Genomic DNA, 18,951 nt, shown 5'->3' on the forward strand with positions numbered 1-18,951 from the left:
CCACACTCCAGAGAACCAGTTTGCAGAGTGAGAAGGACTTCACTATGAGGCTGTTCTCCTCACACTTGGACAGCACTCTGGAGAGGACACTTGAGAGTTGGCCCCTGCTGGCCCAGCTGCTCCTGTTTCAGCCTGCCAGGTGACTTCATTCTGTTGCTCAGTGTTAGTCTGAACATAGGCCTCGGGGTCAGGAGGCATTTCCAGTCCATTCAGACAACCAGGAGTGTAGTTCTTTTAAGTGGCTAAGTAAATGATGCCCCAAAGCCTGTAGGCTTCACCGTTGAATGGGCTCATTAATTTAAGCACATTGTCTTATCTGACAAAGGCAAGCACAGGACAAGGTTGTATAAACAGAACCTCACAGCCAACAAATACAGAATACTGCTTGCACTGCTATAGTCTACATTTAGCTGCAAAATTCAGGGCTCATCACACTGCCACTGCACCTACTATAGAGGTACTGATGGGGTATTCCAGAAACGCTTGATAATGCCTATTGAAAAAGACATCCTCCTGTTATCTGTTTCATTGAAGCTCTCCTCCTTGATGAAGACATCAGAACTTTTAGAGAAGGCCTCTGAACTCTTTAGAAAATATAAATGAAAATGACTTAATTTTAAATGAGTTACATGAATAAAACTTTACAATGATTCCTAGCATTTGTACTAGTTACTTAACCTTAGTCTATACTTTTAGAATTCAATATCTTAACTTTTAAAAGTATGCTGAAATTGAAGATTATTTTTAGATACAATGAGATATAATCTCTGCTTGTATGCAAAGCCTCACTCCTCCCTGTTGGTACAATAGATATGCAGACATAATAAAGATGGTTTGTTTCTGAGGATCAGGGAAATGCTTGAGTGTCAACGCAGGTTTCCCCTTCAATAGTGTCCCTGCACACAGACTGGGTAATGGAAGAGTGGGCAGTTGGGGTCATTGGGGTGAGCAGGTGAGACAAAGTGGATTCTACTGTGTTCAATCCAGCAACAATAATGAGCTGTGATAAATTTCACTGGAGGAATTAGGCTTAATGGCTTTAGATGTTATAGACAACAGTTAATCCTATCAATTAAAGGTAGTATTACCTTTGGTATGTGTATCTTTTCAGCCATGAGTAGACTAACAATTAATATTGTGTATTTAGAATTACTGTGTGTACTAATTTTGCCCACAGATAAAATCATAGTAGATTTTTCCTAACACACATAATCATTGAAAACATTATTATAAATCAAAATATCATCCCTGTCTTATGATACATTTGTAATTCCATTTAATGATGATTTTATTACTACAAAACAATTAATTAAATCTATACATTTCTTCACCAACTATGATACATTAAAATTGAGCAGGTGAAATGAAATATATGTCAAGGTCCTCCATATGAAATAAATGAAATGATAGACATGGTAATTACATAAGTTTAAACAACATAATTTTTTATTTTAATTAGAAAAAAATTATTTTACCTGTCAATCCCTGGTCCTTCTCCCACCCCTCCTCCCCTGCCACCCCAACTAGAACCTTACCTATCCCATATCCTTTCTGTCCCCAGGGATGGTGATGCCTTCCATAGGGTGTCATCAGAGTCTGTCATATCATTTGGGATAGAGACTAGGCCAAATCCATTGTGTCTAGGCTCAGGGAGTATTCCTCCATGTGGAATGGGCTCCCAAAGTCCATTACTATGCTAGGGATAAGTGCTGATCCACTATAAGGGCCCCATAGATTTCCAAGGTCTCCTCACTGACACCCACATTCAGGGAGTCTGGATCAGTCCCATGCTGGTTTCAAAAAATATTTTTTTAAAACAAAGTTATTGTATGGTTTGTTCATTCTCATGTATGGAGACTACCTAAAAATGTGCCTAGCATGTATTGGATTTTAAATAGATATGTATGTTTAAAATCTAATTGAATAAATGGAGGATAGATGGATTTTAGACAGATGAACACATAGTAAGTCCAGTTAATTAGTCAAACTTGAATTCGTCTATGATAAATTTTTCAGGTTTCTCTAGAGCATCCAATCTGATAGAATGAATGAAATATATATATATATATATATATATATATATATATATAGAGAGAGAGAGAGAGAGAGAGAGAGAGATTTTTTTAATTCAGCTCATATGAAATAGTAGCAGCAATTGTGTCATACTTGAGAGGCTGAGGATACTGCTCATTTCATGAGGCTGGGTGCCTTAGCTGCCCCAAATTTGTGTTTAAAGCATGAAGATTCCTAGAGAACTGCTGGATCTTTGTTGTCAATAGAAACATGGAATTCTCGATGTGTGTGTGTGTGTGTGTGTGTGTGTGTGTGTGTGTGTGTGTGTGTGTTAGAGAAGGAATCTACATCAGCATTAGTGGCATCAAGGTAAATCAACTTGGCAGCAAGAGGAAAGGCCAAGTGAGCAAAGCACGAATAATCCTATTTATTTATTTATTTATTTATTTATTTATTTATTTATTTTACTGATTTTCGATGGGGAATGTAATGTGTATGTTCATCTTATTGATTATTGAATAATCAATAAATTGAATAAAATAATGTTTGGCCAATGAAACAGCAAGTTAGACAGGAGTCAAAGAGGATTCTGGGAAATGTAGTAGAGAAGGGGTGATCCAGGCTGGAAGTGACATAGCAAGGAGACTCATATTTAAGCAAAGAGAAACAGGAAGTGCCCCCTTTCCCCTTTGCCTCCTCCAGCAGCAGGATGTGAGCCACTGGCAAGAGAGGGTGCCAGCGAAAAGCATCCTCTATAAGTCTGATAAAATATATAGGTTTATGATAATTAAGACTGAGCTAGCTGATGAGAATCCTAGTCATTGACCAAACAGCATTTGAACCTAATACAAGTTTCTGTGTATTAATTTGGGCCCTAACTCGGGCAGGTGGCTGGCATAAAGTGCACACGTGGCAGTGGGACTCGGCAGCTTTTGGCGGAAAGACTTAGCATAACAGAAGTTTTTTGTTTTTTTTTTTTAATTTAAATCAGAAACAAGCTTGCTCCACATGACAATCCCAGCTCCCTCTCCCTCCCCTCCTCCCCTCCTCCCCTGTCCTCCTAAACCCCCAACCTTCCATCCCTTTCTCCTCTGCTCCCCAGGGAGAGTGAGGCCCTCCATGGGGATCTCCAAAGGTTGTCATATCACTAGGGGCAGGGCCTAGGCCCTCCCCCATGTGTCCAGGCTGAGAGAGCATCCTGGCTGCCCCCAGAAGGTGCTAACCATATGTGGAAGGGATATGTGTGCATCAATTAAGATAGTCAGAACAGTTCCTCAAGTGAGGGTCTCTACTCAGGCGATTCTAATTTGTGGGAAGTTGACATGCAAACCAACCATTACAGCTGTTCATATTTTTAAAAAGTGGTGTTAAGACCAGAGTCAGTCTCCAGTGAATATTTTAGAGTCTTAGGGGATGCCAGCTCATTGTAGTCTCAGGTTGTCACCCTCTGTTTCTGTTCCTCATTCCCTTCTCTACTTGGCTGTCATTCTTTTCCACTTACTGTTCCAATTCATCTCAGTTTGTGAGCACCTGCATATTCAGAAGGCCCTAGAAATATCCCTTCTGTTCCTGTGTAGACTCTTCTCAGGGAAAGAGATTTCCCCAAATAATGCAATGTGGGAAGAAGGACATTCAGTGTCTGAAAAGATGCTCTGCATTCCCCACTCACTTTTGTATGATTAACTTCCGTTTCCATGTTCTCGGGAATGAAACAGTGTGATGCCTTCTTTCTTTAAAATAGTAAACTGAATGTCATGTGTGAATACTCCAGTGTGATGTGATTTTTCAAACACATCATTCTTGTTCTACGAGGGATTTAACAACTATTAATTCATATTTCTTCTCTCATTTACTAATAATGGTGGGAATGCATCCCCAGAATTATTTATTTTACACATCTTGCAATGGATTGCTTAAGGTCACTTAATCTTGGGTCTATAGACATTTGCATTTTGCATTGTTAACATCTTCCTTTAATATTAAACTGTTGTATTTAATAGGACTGTGGGGAAGAATATAGCACAGGCTAAAGAAAATTAGAGTCTGAACCTTTTTCTGATGATGACATCCATTGTTTGTGATCCCCATGATTAGTGAAGGAAGCTGCTATCATGACAATGTGTCCATGTGGGATAAACAATAGGTTCGAATTTGCTCATCAGTTTCCTACTTACCAAACCATGCTTCAGAAGCTATGTTCAGCTGAGTGCTTACAGTGCTTACAGTGTTTAAGGCATTGTTCATCTAAAGTTGTAGCAGTGAAATAGAGTTGGTGCTGCTTCAAAGGGGAGGGTGTCTAAAAGGCCTGAATCTGAATCATTTCTACTCGGGTTCAGTTCAAGGAAATTTCAAGTGAACTTATATAGCCATGCTTTAAATTTATAAATAAAAAGAAATCACACTTTCTTTCAGTGCCTTTGCCACTGAAAAATTGGGTGTATCATAACCTCAAAAAAAAAAAAATAACATGGGTGTTGGAGAGATGGCTCAGCAGTTAAGAACACAGACTGAACTGGGCAGTGGTAGCACATGCCTTTAATCCCAATATCACTCAGAGGCAGAGGCAGTGGATTTCTGTGAGTCTTGCTTGTTCTATAGAGCAAGTTCTAAGACAGCCAGGGCTACACTGAGAAAGCCTCTCTCAAGAAAACCAAAAATAAATAAAAAAGAATAAATAAATAAATAGCACAGGCTGTTCTTAAAGAGTCTTTTCACAGCACCTAAATGGTAGCTCAAAACTATCTGTAACTCCAGTTCTCAGAGATTTGATGCCAACTTCTCACATCTGTAGGCAGCAGGCACATGGTACACAAGATCCACAGACAAACACACAGGCAAAACATCATACACATAAAATAAACTACACTTTTAAAAAATTTAAAAAAACATGATTGAGGATAATTAGCATATAAGATATAAAATTTTGCATTTGGAGTAAGGCTTCATTGAACAATCTCTCACAACTGAATTTATGCTGCTTGTCTTGTCTGCCACATGGAAGTGAAATGGTAGATATGTAAATGTAGTAAAAGATTGCTTGAAGAAAACCAGTGACATATATTTGAGGAGTGGTAAAAGCAAAGCCTGTAAACTTGACATCATAAAAATGAGCTTCCTCATTTAAAAATACTTAATAGACATAATTCATCTATAAATATATTATATGGGCTCATTTTTATTGTCAAATGAATGCCTTGTATGACTAATGAAAGCTTGGCATAGGTTGGGAGTCTTATAGTACAGAAATTTTAAAAAATAATATAGTCTATATCATTCAACTAATGGAAATGTAGTATAAATCACCATGGACTCTGCCAACTTTACCAGGAGACCCTTGCTTCCATATACTATTGTCCCAGCAGCCTTTTTTCTGCAGCTGCCAACTGCAAGCCATTTCCAGTGAAAAAAAGAAATATTTTTCATGTTCTGTTTGGTTATATGAGGCTGGTTCACATACAGCCCAGGATGACCTAGAATTTGCTTTACAGATTGATTTTTTAAAAAAATCCTCAAACTTTTGATCCTTCTTCCTCTACCCACCTGTGGTTGGTTCATGTGAATGCAACAGCACACAGTGTTGTTTTTGTGGAACAGGAATGAGACCTCCAGCTTTCTTCATGGCGCATCAGCACAACTGTTCTACATTCTATATTCTCAGTACCGAAAGAGTTTCTTGCTACCATAACATCTACTCTTCTACCCTTTTGTTGATGCAAGCCAGGTGATACTGAAGATTGTATGCACATAAAATTTCACAGGTACATTTTAGGATGACCCTATTTTCCATAAGCTTGCTTTCAGTTATAATGGAAGGAAACTACTAAAAGTAGTTAAACAAAAATTTGCCTTCAATTTTGCAATCTTTGAGCATCTAAAACTAGGAGAAGTAATTCCTCCACATATGTCAGTTACTAGTAGAGACTGGACTGACTAATGGTGGTTAATACAGTGGTCATGAATAATCAGAACCTGTGTTTTATGAAGCTTACATGAGAATTTCATACAATGAGGGGAATTTCTTCGAGGTACTTTGACAAACATGTAAAAATACCTCACAGCATTTTATTTAGAGGAGGACCTAGGCACTCTTCCATGTATCTGGGCTGAAATAGTTTCCCTTCATAGAGAATGGGCTCCAAAAGTACATCTGTGCACTAGGGATAAGGATTCCCCATGGAAGGCCTCAATATCCTTTGGAATTGGGTGGGGATGGGTTGGGGGGTCAGTGGGTCATGGGAGAATGAGAGGGAGAGGGAATGGGGGATTTACGTGTAAAATAAAATTGTTTATAAATAAAAAAGGCATACAGCTATAAGTGGTGAATTACCAAGAAGTAACCAGATGAGATTAGGGTATTAAAAAAAAAAAAACAAAAACAAAAAACTCACAGCTTGTGTGCTAAAACCTGTAGAATCTGCCCTTATACTAGTTGAAATCCTTCATACGGTAAACTGAAAATTGAGCAAAAACAAAAAAAAAAGATAGCTACAAAGTAAATACCATCCATTTTTATTTAGCTTATGATAATGGAAAAGTTTGTAGACAATATTTGTTAGTGTGTTCCCTAATAAAGAGAAATGGGTAGTATAAGGGTAACAACTACAATGTATTTGAAAATCTAGTGTCTTTTCAAAGTACTGAAAACAACATCCCATATAGTATAAGGTATTTAGATGTGCATCCCTAAATGCCATTCAGTTTAATTGATCAAGCTAGGCTCTACAGGTCTATCAATCTATTCAGTGGTCTAAAATAAACAGTTTGCGGTATAGACCACTCTGCTTTCAGCATCTTTGGATCAAAAGTTACACAAAGAGCAGTCAAGGGGCCTCAAAACTCTTTTAATGGTGATATTCTTTTTTTACTTATTTTATTTTTTGAGATGTAATATAATTGCATCATTCCACATTTCCCTTTCCTCCATCAAAACCCTCCCAGATACCCCTCCTTTTCTCTTCAAAATGCATTGTAGCCTCTCATTTCGTTAATTATTGCTACATATACAAATGTTTGTATATTTGTACATCCTGAAAATCTACACCCCATGGGTTCTCAACCTTACATTAAGAACTATAGCCAACTAGTGGTGATATGTGAAAAAAAGCCAGGCTTCACTTTTGCACACCTTTGATCCCAGCACTCGGGAGGCAAAGGCAGGTAGATCTCTGTGAGTTCCAGATCAGCCTGGTCTACATGAGCTAGTTCCAGGAGAGGCTCCAAAGCCACAGTGAAACCCTGTCTCAAACAAAAACAAAACACAAAAACAAACCAACCAACCAAACAAAAGAGCCAGGCTTCTGCACTTTTATAATCCAACCAAGAGTAAGTAAATCATGAAAGTTTCATAGCCTTTTATGAATTCTGTAAAACTCTTGAGGCTTCAAATGTGAAAGAAAACAAGAGTCCAAAGAATCAGCATTGGAGTTTTTCAATGTTAAGTGCTTAAGAATGAGAATTAGTTTATTATGCAGTTCTGAAAACTGTAATTTTAAATATGAATGACTTCATAATAAGATGTGGAGTTCTTTCATACAGTGATAAACAGGTCAAACACACATTTAGAAACAGTACATTATCTAGATACAAAAATTCAAAAGAATGTCTTTAATTGTTAATGGCAAAGAAGCCGTTTTAATATGTTAACCTCATGTTTCCTAAAAGAATATGATGAAATAATTACTAACCCATATTTCCATCTTCAAAGCTTTAAAGCTACTCAAGGGTTAGCTATTTTCAAAGAGCTGTTTAATTGACTGAGCACGTGTTAGAAAACAGAAATATATCTATGTCAATGAAAACAGTAACCAATAAGAAAAAAATAATTAAATTCAATTAAATATAATTAATAAAGTAATTAAATTAATTAAAACCTAAAGTAACTCGGTAGTAATCACCAATCAAAATGATTTATATGTATTGACATTTAATAAGGGCAATAATCTCTATTCACAAGCTCAGGAATTCACATATTGTAATAGATATCATAATAGAATTATTATTGATTAGCCAGATCTGCATCATAAAAATTCAGCATATGGGATGTTAATGAAATTTTAAAATCAGTTACTAGCTTTTACTATATTATATTACTAGTATTGAATCTTTAAAACTAAATTTAAAATAAATGAAGTTTTATGAACTGCATAATGTGTATTTGTAACATAACTATATATGAGTTTGCCTTCACTGCTCATTTAAAGAACTAAACATAATTTATATATAAGAACATCTGATCTTAATCTATGCTTTAATCTTAGCAACTTAAATTTTTTATTAAGAATGTTAGCTGAACTCCTGGAATCCAGTCATAGAGAGGGAAGAGAGATAATATGAGCATAGGGGTCAAGACCATGATGTGGAAATCCACAGAAACAGCTAACCTGAGCAAGTGAGCTTGGACTCTGGACTGTAAGCTGGGGAACCTACATAAGACCCAAGGAGGCCCTCTAAATATGAGTGAGAGTTGGGTGAGTTGGGCAGTTTGCAGGACTACTAGCAGGGGAACCAGTATTTATCCCTAGTGCATAAACTGGCTTTTTGGAGCCCATCCCCTATGAAAAGATACGTTCCCCAGCCTAGATATAGGGGGAAGCTCTGTTGTCCTGCCTCAAGTTATATGACAGACTTTGTTGATTCCCCATGGGAGGTCTCACCCACTCTCAAGAGTGGATGGGGCATGAGATGGGGAAAGCTTGGGGTGGTAGAAGGACAGGAGGGAAAGGGAACTGGAATTGGTATGTAAAATAACATTGTTTTAAAAAATAAAAATAACAATAAAAAATAATTTTTTAACTTGAGGCTACACATTTGTAAAATATTGATAGGTGCTTAAATTTTAAATGCACAAACTAAACATGAATAACTGTAAATTTTCACTATAATACTTAAGATAACATTTTAAGTTCATTACATACTGTAAGTATGAAAATGTCAAATATGCTGTTTCATGGGTATGTGTTATTTCAATAAAACAATTGAAATATACTGTTTTTGTAATTTAGATGCCATAGGTAACTATTATGTTATAAATTTCAACAAAGTATATATTGATATTGTAAGAAGCATAACTGATTTAATATAAAATGAAAGTTTGAAAGTTTATAAGAGTGAAAAACACTAACATCACAATACTTTTGATTCAAAATTCATATGTATTATTGTCATGAAAAAGTTACCAACTCATATTTCTTAAGGATTAAAGGCTCCTGAGTATTCCTAATTTCTGTCAACATGAAATGTGAAATAGGATTCAATTCTAGACAAAATATAGGACTTTTAAAAGAAGTAGCTTTTGCTGATATTGTTGTTTTGCTGCAGTGAAGAATGAACCACAGAACTCAACAAAACCCATGTGGAGTTTATTAGGGAGGGGATCAAGGTTGAAGGGAAGCTGGTGTTGGCAGACCAGGACAGGAAGTGAAGGGGGAGCAGCTGGGTTGTGCTTGCTTAAAAGGACAAGCTTGCACATGCATACAGAGTCCTTATGTAACCATGAAATACATTGGTACAGCCACACCACACAATGAAGGTCTCTTGAGCAGACTAAGTATCTACCTGAATGCTGGTGTGCATATCCTGCTGGTTGACAGGGGATGTGGTTAGCATAAGGCCAGGATATCAACAGATATAGCTCTCAGCTTAAAACAATACATCTGCACAAATCTAAATAATATAGAATCTGAGGTTCTGAGAAGCCTTTTCAAAACACAGTGAGTGGACAGTGTCACGGCCACCAGTCACTATTTGCAAATGTAGCAATCAGTAACAGATCTGCCAACTGAGCAGGGCTGAAACAGTAAATGGCACAATAATTTCACTAAATGCTACTGTCATAAGTCTGTCATCCTTATGAGTTACGATACACTTACATACTTTTCATTACTTTTTTCCAGAATGCTCTGGGCCATTGGGAATTGAAGGCGGAATCATATCGAATCAGCAGATCACAGCTTCATCTACCCACCGAGCTCTTTTTGGGCTCCAGAAGTGGTATCCCTACTATGCTCGACTTAATAAGAAGGGACTTATAAATGCCTGGACAGCTGCTGAAAATGATAGATGGCCATGGATTCAGGTAACAGAGGGATGGCACAGAGATGTTCCCCAAATGATCAGAATCAGTTACGGAAATAAATTAGAAAGACTTTGGTGTGATTCTTCCTTGAGTTCTGAGTGTAATTTAGTTTATGATCAAAATGGCTGTAAAATCTAAAAATGTGGAAAACATGCACATTCTCTGAAAATGTGAAAACGGCATTAAGATGGAAGTATTCTTAGACATAAATACAATGCTTTAAGTTACATTGAAAAAAGACTGTATCATCATTTGCATATGTTTATTCATACAGTGTTAACACTTAGCAACAGATTATAAAAAAGAAAGTAACAATTTCACTACATATTATTTGTGAGAAATGATTTCTCATGTGCAAATATAAAATGTACATCGGTTCATGATAATATCCAACTGTCTGCAGCACCCCGTTTTTATCAATAGAGAATTTTTGAGTGTTCTGAGGGGCTTTATCACATATCAGTTGTGTAAAGGAGTTAGAAAGCTTCATGGTCTAAAGAATGAAGCAATATGAATATGTGGTTATCTTCACATTGTAGAAATATTAAAAGTAGGCATGTAAATGCTTTACAAGTAGATAAATAATATTGTAGAATTGATTACAAAACATTTTATAATTGTTCAAAGGTATTTGTAATTTTTTAATTTCTTTTTATTTTTTGCATCTGGACCAGTTCCCCTCCATCTTTTCCCCCCAGACCCCCACACATTCACCCCCCTTCTCTTTTTATTCGGAAAAGGGCAGGCCTCCCATGGCTCTCAACAAAACATGGCATATCAAGTTGCAGTAAGACTAAGCATCTCCCTTTCTATGTACTAAGTCCAAAGGCAACCCAGTATGAGGAATAGGATCCCAAAAGCTAGCAAAAGAGTTAGGGCCAGCTCCTACTCCCACTCTTAGGAGTCACATAGGAAAATCAAGCTACACAACTGTAACATATATACAGAAGACCTAGATTGGTCTACTGCACATTCCCTAGATGTAGTTTTAGTCTCTGTGAGCCCCTATGAGCCCAGTTTAGTCAATTTTGTGGGTTTTCTTGTGTTTCCTTGACCCTTCTGGCTCCTACAATCCTTCCTCCCTCTCTTCAGCAAAATTCCCTGAGATTCATACCAGTTTTTATCCTCATCACAGCTAATTTTGGAACAGGAAAAAACAACAATGCATTGAAATATTAAGAGCTTTGATGGAAAAGAACTGTCGAAGTAACAATGACATCTCATGTTCTATCCATTTAAGCTTCCTGAGCACTCAAGTGAAAGCATAAGTTAGATGTAAGAGGAAGACAGAAAAAGATGATTAAAATTGATTTGTGTGAAATAATATACCTCTGTTCACATGGTACATTAATACAATCACTGTCTACCAAATCATTAATAGCAGATACCAATTGTGAGAAAAGTTAAGTATACTGAGGGGTCAGAGCAGTCATGTTGAAAGTACATGGGTCAGGAAACTGATACAAGGCAATTTTTGAAGATAGCTTCCACTGATCTAGAATCTCAGGAAACAGCATAATATTGGGTGCTCATAAAAATGTAACAAACATCATTTAGAAAATCAGGACAAGTAGAGTTACTGGAAGAATGTTTTCAAATCTGATTTGAGGGATTGTAAATGCCCTAAGGTCATTCTAAAAGGATTATACCTTATTCTGTTGCAATGCATTATGAGTTTTTCTCTATGCAGCCATCCAGATCCCAAATACAGAGACTTCTTATTAATTATGAAAGCTAAGCCTATACTTAGACTTGTTCCTAACCTTCTTTTATACCTTAAACCATTTATGTTAATCTACATTCTATCATGTGGCTTATCTTGCACCTCCTGTTTCCTCTCCATATCTCCTGGTGCATCCACGTTTCTATCCCCAGAGTCCTCTCTGTCCCTGGAAGTCTCACTTAACCTCTTTCTGCCTTGTTATTCGTCAGTCAGATCTTTATGAAACCAATCAGAGGGAGCCTTGGAAAAGACACATCTTCACAGAGTAAACAAATATTATGCAATATTTCCCCTTTTTTGTCTAAATAAAAAGGGATGGTTTTTAACTCTAACAGAAAAACTATATCCAATAAGATAAATTATCAGGAAAGAATTATATTCATAATGTCCATATGTGTTTGCAAGTTAGGAGAAAGTACTGCATTATCTATCCTATCTTAGTGAGTCCAAAGTTTCATACCTAAACCACTTTCTATCCCAACTTGTATTACCATCCTAAAAATATGCTCTTAGACATTAAAACATTTTTAGATAAATAACTTAAGCATTTATGTTTTTTTAACTTTATAAACTTTACCTCTCTTAAGTTTTTGTCTAATTTGCTAACAAAGAAAATTGTAGAACTATAACTATCTAGTCTTCAAACCCATCAAAGACACAAGAAGAATGTAATATTTCCTGAGTAAATAGGAAGTACAGAGCCAGCAAATTCTAAAACTAAGTAATGACAGAGGTAGTTGACTGTCTGTTCCTATGTAATGTTTTGGAACCAATCTTTGGCCTATGGTACTAGAATATCTGAAAGACTTTTCTGTGAAGCAGGAAATTTGAAGGACTGTCCTTCCTTGTCTTGGCAAAGTTTGGCACGTGCTTTCTTTTGTATATTGATTGCCCAGTTTGGATAGTATACTGTCAGCAGTTGAGCCAAGGGAAGTTTCTTGTCCAGTGGCTAACTTTGCTGCAATGAAAACAAACTCCATATGGAGGTTCTTTGATGCCATTCATCCCTTTTTTTTGAAGTAGATGATTCTGCAGGGAGCAGATGTGTCTCATTTTCATGAAAAGTCTTGCTATTTAAGCATCTTAGATGCCATGTTCTGTAGATCTCAAAAGTGTTGAAAGACCAAGTGTGTATCTAAAATACATCTCTGTTTAACCCTGAAAACATAGCTAACATGACTATAAGTTTAGTTATTATAGATGAGTACTAACCTGCATTTCTTAATTGTACATTAAATTTTTAATGAGCTGAATAGGTATAATACCTTAACACTGTATAAACATATTTATAGTATGTTAAAATAACCTCAATTTTATATCACTATAAGAGTCCATATCAATGTAAAATATTTGAGACTAATAGTTGCTTTTTAGTTCAAAGGTAGACTAAAAAAACCACCCTTTTATCCCATAATTTCTATAATATACTCCTCCTTTTTAAATTCAGAACAAGATCCCTGAAAGTAATCTCCTATTTTTTAGCTTTCTCACTGATCATAATCAATAATAACCTGTAACCAATTCCCTAAACAATGACAAATATTCGTAACCAGCAAATGACAAAAAAAAAAAAACTCACCCACTTCTTAGGAATTTGGGTGTTGCATTCTTTAGACTGCTTCCAGTTATCTGGGAGTGACAGTATGTCTAGAGGACCCTGAGAAAATTGGGATAATGCTCAAGTCCAGGGAGAGCCGGCTGTATTGCGTTTTTTTTTAGTCTCTGTGTAATGGGAAAATGTAGAACTTATCTGAAGTCTTTGTTGCTGTAGTCTGTGAGGCTGAATCATCTCAATTAGCAGCTCTGAATTTGTTATAAATCTAGAATTTTGAAGAAACTGCAGCAGAGGCATGCTGAGAGGCTGGATCATCTAGGATACTTGTCTTTATTGGTTTCTGGTCATTTTATTTTCTGAAAACACACAGACTTTTAAAAGTAAAAGATATATCTGCATTAACACAAGTATGGAATGTGCAATGTATATAAGTCAGCTAAACATGATTTTTTTTGTTTTATGTTTGTGCACTAAAAGACATCTTTTAACTTTATAAGTCTGTTTGGATTGTTTAACCAACATCTATCCATGCCATATGAAAGGTTGGCATGTAACAAGTCATGAGGATTCTGTAGTCAACAAGGTTTATCATGTCTCATCCATCCTCAGAGCTGTTCCCATGCATAAACATCTCCTATCCTGTGGTCATTCCTGGATTCCTCCCTCACATCTACAGCCAAGATTCACAGGAGGTTTCTGCTGATCAAATTTATTAATTTTAAAGAAATCCATAGCCTTTTGTTTCCTGTGGAAACAAAGGCATAACCTCTCTCTCAATACAATATATGTTCTGACATCCATTTTAAAGTTAAGACACCCTTAAAATACATAGGCTGGTTTAATTCAGTAGTATCCACAATCTGGTAACTCTCAGTAGCTGTCATATTGGTTCATTAGCATTTAAAAATTTTGAAATCAACAAAGCACCATAAAGGTTCCAGAATCCCTTTCTATTTTCTATCATTACTTGGCTTACTATTTGAGTGTGGGGTGTTTTGTTTTGTTTTGTTTTAAGCTTTATTTGTTTATTAAGTATATAGTTCTCTGTGTGCATGTGTCCCTGCGGGCCAGAAGAGGGCACAAGATCTCAATATAGATGGTTGTGAACTACCATGTGGTTGCTGGAAATTGAGCTCAGGACCTCTGGAAGAGCAGCCCATGCTCTTAACTGCTGAGACATCTTTCCAGGCCTACTTTATTATTTTTATTATTTTTAAACCATTTTAATGACTTCTATACCAATTTTCTTTTCTTTCTTTAGCATTTATGCACATTTTTTAAGCATATTCTATCAGTTCAGAGCTTTTTTCTCTATCTTGACCTCACTTCACTAGCTATGGTACAGACGGCTAGTTCTCTCCATGAGGCATGCCTCATGCTGCAGGTACCAGGAGGAGCCTTGTTTATTGTCCTAGCTCTGTGAAGTTGCTGAGCCTACGTTCCAGAGTCCCTGTAAGCAGAGAGTCCAGGCAGTGAATGCAGTGACACTGGCGGGCATGACTTCTCTGTCTCTGTGGTTGTGCCATGTGTTGGAGTGCCAAATGTAGTGTGGTTTTAGTCTGCTGCCAGCTTACAATGACACAGAGACTTATTAATTATGAAAGCTTAGCCTTTAGCTTAGGCGATCCCACTTATTCTTATAACTTAAATTAATCTGTTTCTATTAGTCTATATTCAACAATGTGACTTTTTACCTCTGTTTCCTTCTGTGTGTCCTTCCGACTCCCTGATTGTCCTGCAAGTTCTCCTTTGCACCTTGATTATTTCTCTTTCTATCTATCCTGCTTAGATATTGACCACTCAGCTTTTTATTACACCAATCACAGTAACTCATCTCTTAGTATACAAGTGTTACTCAACAATGGAGTCCTTCCGAAAAATTTTATTAGGTAGCTGATATTTATCCCATAGTTTGAATCGAATAAATATGGAAAACGTGATGTTACTTTATTAAGTATAATGTATTTAAAGGTTTACCTACAAGTATTAATAGCAAGAAAATTTATTGATGGCTGAATGGAAACAATTTCCCATTTCAAAACTGAACCAAAACCTCATTCGGTGTCTTTCTTTGTTTGGGGTCTCTTAGGAAATTGTATGTCAGTTAGACACATTTTGTGTATCTTTACAGCTATATAGAGTTTTTAACAAGTTCGTATTTTGTTTGTGAAATTATGTTGACATGCATTTGCAGAAATCAACTGATAAATTACAGTTGGACTTTTTCAAGATGTAGCTACATCTGTGGAAAAAGTCCCAGATTATAGAAATGTTACATCTGTAACAAGTTGGCAGCAACTCAGTGTATATGTACCTCATTTTCATTTTGGTGAATATTTAAGTGTTTTTTTTTTCCAATTTCCTAGCTATTGTGGATAAAGTAACAATGCACATCCATGGCTGAGCACGTATTTGTGGAGTAGCAGAATGTTGCCTCCTTTGGACAACTTTAAATGTGCTATCATTTTTATGGACAGATAGTCATTTTATTTTTGGACTAGTTCCTTATGTAGTTAAAATTAACACTCCAATCTTTTTTTCAAAGTAAGATATGTATGTATTCTTTGATCCCGGAGAAGACATTCAATGGAACAAGAAAATGGTTAGCTCAAAATTAAAATTTAGATTAAAGATTAGCTGGTCCTCTTAAACAGAATAATTAAATTTTCATACTTCTACAAGGATTGGTGTTAATGACCATGAAGGTCATAGCATGTGATTGTCAATTTATTTTTTATGTGAAAAATCATAATGAACTCAGGAGAAATAAGCAAAGCCAAATATAACATTTTTATGGAGGAAGATCACATGTACATAATGAGTGAAAACTGAAACCCCTTTACTTTTCTTTAATACTCAGGGATTGTTTATACTCAGGGTACACATCTTATTGTATTCTTTAAGAGTATCTTATTTCATGCTGTTTTTCTAAAGAGAAACGCTTCATCAATTAGCTAATATACTTAAAAGACTGACTCTTATTTGGTATTAAACTCTCTGTGTTGAAGAATTCATAATTAAATTCTCCTTTTTTGATTCTTTTATTTATATTCAGTCTTTGATATGAAGCTTTTGAGTACTTTGTTAAATCCACTTATCATAAGTGCACTGTTCTCTTAATCTCTCAGGTGTATGACATAATATACTAATTTTAGTATGCACTTTAGTTTTCTTCTTTAACTTGATAAAATGAAAACAAAAATTTCCAATTTAAATTTACATGCTGAGCATTTATTGATGGCACTACGATGTTCATAACTGGTTCTGATCTAAGGGTTAAGTATAGTAAATGTAGTACAACAAATTTTTATTTTATTTTTTACAGATTTTTCTGACCTTTAGCTCTTCACTTACATTCTTTCCCTCCATAAACTGCAGCCATATAAAAATTCAAATTGCTACCACCCTAAGATATAGATTGATAATTCTGATAATGTAATGGATACAGGAATTTTGCACATATCTATATGTCTTGTATTATTTCATTAAAAAATCTAAAGGTTTCTATTAAACCTTTGAATGATTGCTAACTAAATAGGTTTAGCCAATCTGATTACTTGCTAGGTACTTTTAAAGATTTACTTTTCATTTCAGTATATTTTTTTATTAAAATTTTTTTATTAGTTCAAGTTAGGGAACAAGCTTGTTTCACATGTAAGTCCCTTCTCCCTCAGTATATTTTTATAGAATTATTTAACAGTGTTCTGTTTCCCTAATTTTTCTTTCTGAGGCAATTTGGAGTTCCTATATACTGATCTTCCAGCTGTTCATTTGTACAGGCTTCTAACAACCATTCAGTAGGCACGTTCAGATGCTTTGACTCTATACTGGTCACTAAAGCAGAGCAAAATGGCACCTAGCTTTGAGATTCCATGAGTCAGTCAAGCTTAGAGATACAGGCTGCATCTTCAGGGCCATCCTGGGAGACTTAGTGTACAAAGAAGCTGGTTCTATAGTCAGTAGTAGAATGTTTCTCTAAGTCCTGGATTCAGTATATACTAACCTTATGGGAAGTCAGGGTAGAAGCTCTGAGTATGGAGATGAAAAATTAACAGGATATGTTATTTGAACATGTCTCATAGAGTTCAGTAACTTATTGCACAATCACAGTATTTTACCTTATGCAGCTTCTTTTAGTAGTACTTTTTAAAATTAAACCTTAAAACTGCATAAGTGCAATTGTGGAATGCAAGGAAATTCTCATTACCCTAGTCACTGCATAACTGAAATATTACATTTTGATGTGTCTGATGGGGTAATATAGTATAATATTTAAACTTTCATCTCAAAGCTAATTTACTAGTTGTCTCTGTGCTGGTAGAAGTATTTTAAAACTTATTAAAGTAGATTGGATCTTTTTTAAAATTTTTTTATTAGTTCAAATTAGGGACAAGCTTGCTTCGCATGTCAATCCCTTCTCCCTCCCCTCCCTCCCAACCCTCCCCCAACCCCTTACCCCATCCACCCTCCACTCCCCAGACAGGGTAGGGCCCTCAAAGGAGCTCCCCAAAGTCCACTACATCATCCTGGGCAGGGCCTAGGCCCTCCCCCATGTGTCCAGGCCAAGAGTGCATCCCTTTACTTGGGATGGGCTCTCAAAGTCCCTTCTTAACCAGGGAAAAATACTAATCCACTACCATGGACCCCCTAGAGTGTGGAGGCCTCTTCATTGACATCCATGTGAAGGGGTCTGATTCAGTCCTGTGCTGGCCTCCCAGACAGCAGTCTGGGGTCCATGTGCTCCCCCTTGTTCAGGCCAGCTGATTGTTTCAAACTAATCCATATTATTTTCAAAAGATTTGGCTATGATCTTAATATGATGCTTTCCTTTGAATCACACTGCAGGCAAATGTAAAGGAAAGATATGTTCTATATTTTAGTGTAACCAGTATTATGTGTCATTGTGCCAAAACAAAACCTCCCTGCATTGCAGTCCAGATCAACTATATGTCATCCTCAGACTGGGCTGTAAAAATTGCTTTATCAGCCTGGAAAGCATGGTTTGTTTTTTTTTAATTTTTTTTCCATTCATTTATTTAGCTCATAAATAAAGTCACGCACAATTATGATACACAATACAGTATTTCAAAATGGCATGGCTAAATTAAACCAATTAACATGTTATATCTCACATATTCATCATTTTTGTTTTGAGAACACTTAAAGTATACTATCTCACAACTTTTAAAATACAGTATATTGTTATCAACCATATTTATCATGCTCTCAGTAGACCTCAAGACTTCACAAAGTCCATGCCTCTTGTCCAACTGCAGTTTTATATCCTTAAACCAATCATTTCCCCATTGTTAAAAGACCCACATTGAAGCCGAATAGCCACAATTCTGCTCTCTGTTCCCATAAGTTCATCATTTCTAGGTTACACATAAAATTGAAATTGTGTGACATTTGTCTTCCAGTGTGTCACTTATTTTTTTTTTGGCAAGCATATAACTTTACTACTTACTAAAGATGAAATCAAATTTGCATGCACAGGTGAGCACTCACTGAAACACCTTGGATTCATCACATATTTGAGTTTCAATTAGCATATAGATAGATAGATAGATAGATAGATAGATAGAT

General features: G+C 36.1%; 1 protein-coding gene across 2 annotated transcripts in view; it reads left to right on the forward strand.

Moving 5' to 3' along the window:
• Window positions 1-18,951, forward strand: part of Edil3 (EGF like repeats and discoidin domains 3) — a 449,920-nt gene that overhangs the window by 289,195 nt on the left and 141,774 nt on the right. For both annotated transcript variants that reach the window (XM_027401777.2, XM_027401778.2), the window contains one exon: window positions 9,906-10,087. In XM_027401777.2, coding sequence (XP_027257578.2) covers window positions 9,906-10,087 — 182 coding nt within the window. The remainder of the gene's footprint in view (window positions 1-9,905; window positions 10,088-18,951) is intronic.

This window comes from Cricetulus griseus, chromosome 2 (assembly GCF_003668045.3).
Source record: "Cricetulus griseus strain 17A/GY chromosome 2, alternate assembly CriGri-PICRH-1.0, whole genome shotgun sequence".
NCBI lineage: Eukaryota > Metazoa > Chordata > Mammalia > Rodentia > Cricetidae > Cricetulus > Cricetulus griseus.